Genomic DNA, 5,000 nt, shown 5'->3' with positions numbered 1-5,000 from the left:
TATATATATATATATATATATATATATATATATATATATATATATATATATATATATATATATATATATATATATATATATATATATATATATATATGATAGTCAGTTGCGTCCGACTATGACCATCAGAACAGCAGAGGAGGCAACTGCTGTCTCGACTACTTGGGCTAGAATTTACTATAGTGGAGAGTGTCTTGCCCATGTTACATCCCCACTCTCTCGGCCAAGAGGGTTTTAGGACAGTCGGCGTTGGGATGGTTCCCAAAGGCCAACTAGCCCACAAGGCTGCAGCACTAAGAGCCAGTGCAATTTTCCCCCCCTAGTTTGAGAGTCATAGTCCTTCACAAAAAGACTAAGCTGTAAATGGTTTCCCATAGACTGGAGAAACCATTGATAATACAGCTCTCACTTTGCTGTTGGCCCAAATGTAAACTTATGTCAATCTGTGATAAAAGCCGAGTGTTGGGCCTAGGTCCGGGTAGGTCCCATTTAAGTTCAGTTCAGTTTAGTTTATTCCGTGAGGGTGTGGGTTCGAATCCCGCTCTCGCCCTTTCTCCTAAGTTTGACTGGAAAATCAAACTGAGCGTCTAGTCTTTCGGATGAGACGATAAACCGAGGTCCCGTGTGCAGCACGCACTTGGCGCACTGAAAAAGAACCCATGGCAACGAGAGTGTTGTCCTCTGGCGAAATTACATAAAATGAAATCCACTTTCATAGGTACACAAATATGTAAGCATGCACTCAAGGCCTGACTAAGCGCGTTGGGTTATGCTGCTGGTCAGGCATCTGCTCAACAGATGTGGTGTAGCGTGTATGGATTTGTCCGAACGCAGTGACGCCTCCTTGAGAAAGTGAAACTGAAACAGTGAAACTTAGTTTATTCTAGACAGGTGGGCTCAGCTCTCTTCTGTGTATTGTTGACCGATAACCTCCCTCACCCTCCACCCCCCACTCTGATCTGTAGTGCGGTGTGTGTTTTGTGTGTGTTTGTTTCTTTCATTTTGTTCATTTTTTCCCTATACGTTATACTAACACCATGCTTGTACCTGTATGCCATGTGTGTGTGTGTGTGTGTGTGTGTGTGTGTGTGTGGTGTTGTTATTGTTGTTTGTTTGTTTAAATAAATAAAAAAAAATATTTTATTTTATTTTATTTTATTTATTTATTTTTTTTACATTATAGTTATTATTTATTTATTCAATTATTTATTTATTTGTGTAAGCTTATCTATTATTTATTCACTTCTTTTTTTTTCTCAAGGCCTGACTAAGCGCGTTGGGTTACGCTCGCATCTGCTTGGCAGATGTGGTGTAGCGTATATGGATTTGTCCGAACGCAGTGACGCCTCCTTGAGCTACTGAAACTGAAACTGAAACTGTTTGTTTGTTTTTTGTTTATTTTTGTTTTGTTTTGTTTTGTTTATTTTTTATTCTTTTTTCTTCTTCCTTGTTATGTATCTCTACTAACACCATGCTTTCATTTTATTTAGTATTGTGTAGTGTAGACCCTATTTTGGAAAGTCAACATCAGACCTGATATTTAATTCCTCAAAATCCTCCACTACTGTACATCTCACAATGTATTTAGCAGAACTTAATTTTCTGATTTCATCTAGTGGTAAAATATCCGCAAGCTTATAGGCTTCGGAGACCTTAGTATGCACAGGTACCCCCTAAAGCCAGTTTCACAAAGAAAATGCAAAGAAACTAGCATACCTGATATGGTTAAGACTCAGAAACGTACCTGATAAAAAATGTAAAAGAAGCCGCTCATAAAGAAATGTGTTTCACAAAAATCAAAGTGAATAGAGTTATAGCCTAAAAAAATCTTCTTTTCCGTTCCTCCGACATTTCTAAAGAATGACCCGAATAATTGACAGTAAAACTGTGTGTGTGTGTGTGTGTGTGTGTGTGTGTGTGTGTGTGTGTGTGTGTGTGTGTGTGTGTGTGTGTGTGTGTGTGTGTACTTATTTGTGTGCGTCAGTGTGTGTGTTTGTGTGGTTTATATATATATATATATATATATATATATATATATATATATATATATATATATATATATATATGTGTGTGTGTGTGTGTGTGTGTGTGTGTGTGTGTGTGTGTGTGAGGGGGGTGTAGGTGTAGGTGCATGTGTGTGTGTGTCGACGCGTCTGTAGTGTGTGAATCAACTTCTTATCACCAAAACAAGAAGACGACCTTGTGACTGACCTTGTCCACGTGGATAGACGTGTTCACCATGGCAACGTCCGGGGGCACCAGAGACTGGACGTTCTTGACCTTGATCTTGGTCAGGAACTGCAGTTGACCTTGACCTTCCCCAGTCATGGAGGGAAGCACTGCACACACACACACACACACACACACACACACACACACACACACACAAGGTGACCAGGGATTACGTTTATGCCATAGACAGTCACCAATGGGACCACAGCAGACAATCATGGATGTAACAGTGTAGTGGGGTGGGGGTAGGGGAGTGGGTGTTTGAGGGAAGCGGTCTGGAGATAATGCCATTATTTTGGAGAGGATGACGAGACGATATAAATGAATACATAAATGAATGAATGACTAGATAAATAAATAGTAAATCAATTAACTAAATGAATAGATACATAAGTAAATAATTTTAAAATATTAAGAAACCAACCATCTCGTTTACAAAACACTTCTGATTGCGTGCTTTTTTATTTTCTTATAAAATCTCCGTCACTGTACGAATAACTAAAGTGAACAGTCTTCCTTCCCTTGTTTTTTTATTTATTTATTTATTTATTTATTATTTATTTATTTATTTATTTATTTATTTTACTACTGCAGGCTACGTAGACGTATTAAATGAGCAAACATCAGAGAAAAACACATATATCGACACATCAGCCATATGAAACATACGAACTTAAAACAACAAAAACAATGCCTCTGTGCTCGGGATGGAAGAAGAAATAAAAGAGAACAGCCTGTTTCAAGTTCAGTTTCAGTTTTCAGTTTCAAGAAGGTGTCGGAGCGTGCGTAGAGAGAGAGAGATGTGCCATAAACGCTACACCACATCTGCTGTGAAGGCGAAAAAGAGCAGGAGATGCCTGAACTGCATGTTGAGTGATGGCCTAGAGGTAACGCGTCCGTCTAGGAAGCGAGAGAATCTGAGCGCGCTGGTTCGAATCCCACCGGCAGTCCCCAGTATTTTCTCCCCCTCCACTAGCTAGACCTTGAGTGGTGGTCTGGACGCTAGTCATTCGGGTGGGACGATAAACCGAGGTCCTGTCTGCAGCATGCACTTAGCGCACGTAAAAGAACCTACGGCAACAAAAGGGTTGTCCCTGGCAAAATTCTGTAGAAAAAGAAAATCCACTTCGATAGGAAAACAACTAGAATTGCAGGCAGAAAAAAAGAAAAAAAGAAAATGGGTGGCGCTGTTGTGTAGCGACGCGGCTTTCCCTGGGGAGAGCAGCCCGAATTTCACATAGAGAAATCTGTTGTGATAAAAAAGCAATGTAAATACAAATACAAACTGTACTTAAAGCCTATGCTTGGTTTACACAAAACGTTAACGTGAAAATGAAATAAAATGTTGACAATAAACAAAAAAGTAAATGAAGCCAGTGATATCTAAAGTTGCTGTTGTTTTTTCTCTTTTTTTTCTTTTTTTTTTTTTACCTGGTGATTCATACTCCTCTTCCGGTCTTTGCTGGCCCTTGAAGTAAGGATCATATCTGTTTCAAGAGGAACAAAAGACACACACAATCATTCATACATACCCAGAAATGTATCAATAAATCAAATGATTGTGGTGACAGTTTCGTAATTATGATGATAGAGGTAGTGATGACCACTACGAAGATGATGACGATTATGGCGCCTTCTTCTTTTTCTTCTTCTTCTTCTTCTTCTTCTTCTTCTCCTTCTTCGCTCGTGGGCTGCACCTCCCACGTTCACTCGCATGCATGAGTGAGCTTTTACGTGTATGACCGCTTTGTACCCCCGCCATGTAGGCAGCCACACTCGGTTTTCAGGGGTGTGCATGCTGGATATGTTCTGGTTTCCATAACTCACCGAACGCTGACATGGATTACAGGATCTTTAACGTGCGTATTTGATCTTCTGCGTGCGTATACACACGAAGGGGGTTCAGGCACTGGTAGGTCTGCACATAATGTTGACCTGGGAGATCGGAAAAATCTCCACCTTTACCCATCAGGCGCCGTTACCGAGATTCGAACCCAGGACCCTCAGATTGAAAGCCCAACGCTTTGTCCACTCAGCTATAGCGCCCATTGTACATGAATTATAACTTCAGTGCTGTCACCAGTATAAATTAATTGGCGTCGAATGAAACAGATCTTTTGCTTGTCGCACAGTGGAGTGATGGCCTAGAGGTAACGCGTCCGCCTAGGAAGCAGAAGAATCTGAGCGCACTGGTTCAAATCCCGGCACAGTCGCCAGTATTAATGTGCTCCCCCCTCCACTAGACCTTGAGTGGTGGTCTGGACGCTAATCACTCGGATGAGACGATAAACCGAGGTCTCGTGTGCAGCATGCACTTAGCGCACGTAAACGAACCCACGACAACAAAAGGGTTGTCCCTGGCAAAATTCTATAGAAAAAATCCACTTCGATAGGAAAACAAATGAGAAATAAACCCTGCAGGCAGGGGAAAAAAAGGAGAGAAAAAAATGGGTGGCGCTCTCAGTGTAGCGACGAGCTTTCTTTGGGGAGAGCAGCCCGAATTTCACACAGGGAAATCTGTTTAAAAAAAAAAAAAAAAAAAAAAAAAATGAAAACTGATACAATACCCTTCCGGGGGGTCGGACATGACATCAAAGTGTTCTTTGATCTCCACCGTGTGAAACATCCCGAGGTCGTTATGGTAATGCATCGTCTGCAAAACAACAACAACAACAACAACAACAACACGTGGAGTCATGGTACGTCGCCATCTCCATCACCATCACTGATAATCAATCCACAGTTGTTCATAAATATTTTACCTTCGC

General features: G+C 40.8%; 1 protein-coding gene across 1 annotated transcript in view; it reads right to left on the bottom strand.

Annotated features, from left to right (window-relative positions):
• The window catches only part of LOC143301765 (uncharacterized), a gene marked incomplete at its 3' end in the record, with an annotated part of 72,106 nt that overhangs the window by 43,361 nt on the left and 23,745 nt on the right, over positions 1–5,000 (bottom strand). The window contains exons 7-9 of the mRNA XM_076616154.1: positions 4,800–4,885; positions 3,664–3,719; positions 2,212–2,339 (exon numbers count right to left, since the gene is read on the bottom strand). Coding sequence (XP_076472269.1) covers positions 2,212–2,339; positions 3,664–3,719; positions 4,800–4,885 — 270 coding nt within the window. The remainder of the gene's footprint in view (positions 1–2,211; positions 2,340–3,663; positions 3,720–4,799; positions 4,886–5,000) is intronic.

This window comes from Babylonia areolata, chromosome 28, assembly GCF_041734735.1.
Source record: "Babylonia areolata isolate BAREFJ2019XMU chromosome 28, ASM4173473v1, whole genome shotgun sequence".
Lineage (NCBI taxonomy): Eukaryota > Metazoa > Mollusca > Gastropoda > Neogastropoda > Buccinidae > Babylonia > Babylonia areolata.
Note: the sequence above shows the minus strand (reverse complement) of the source record. Positions and strands in the feature narration are given on the sequence as shown.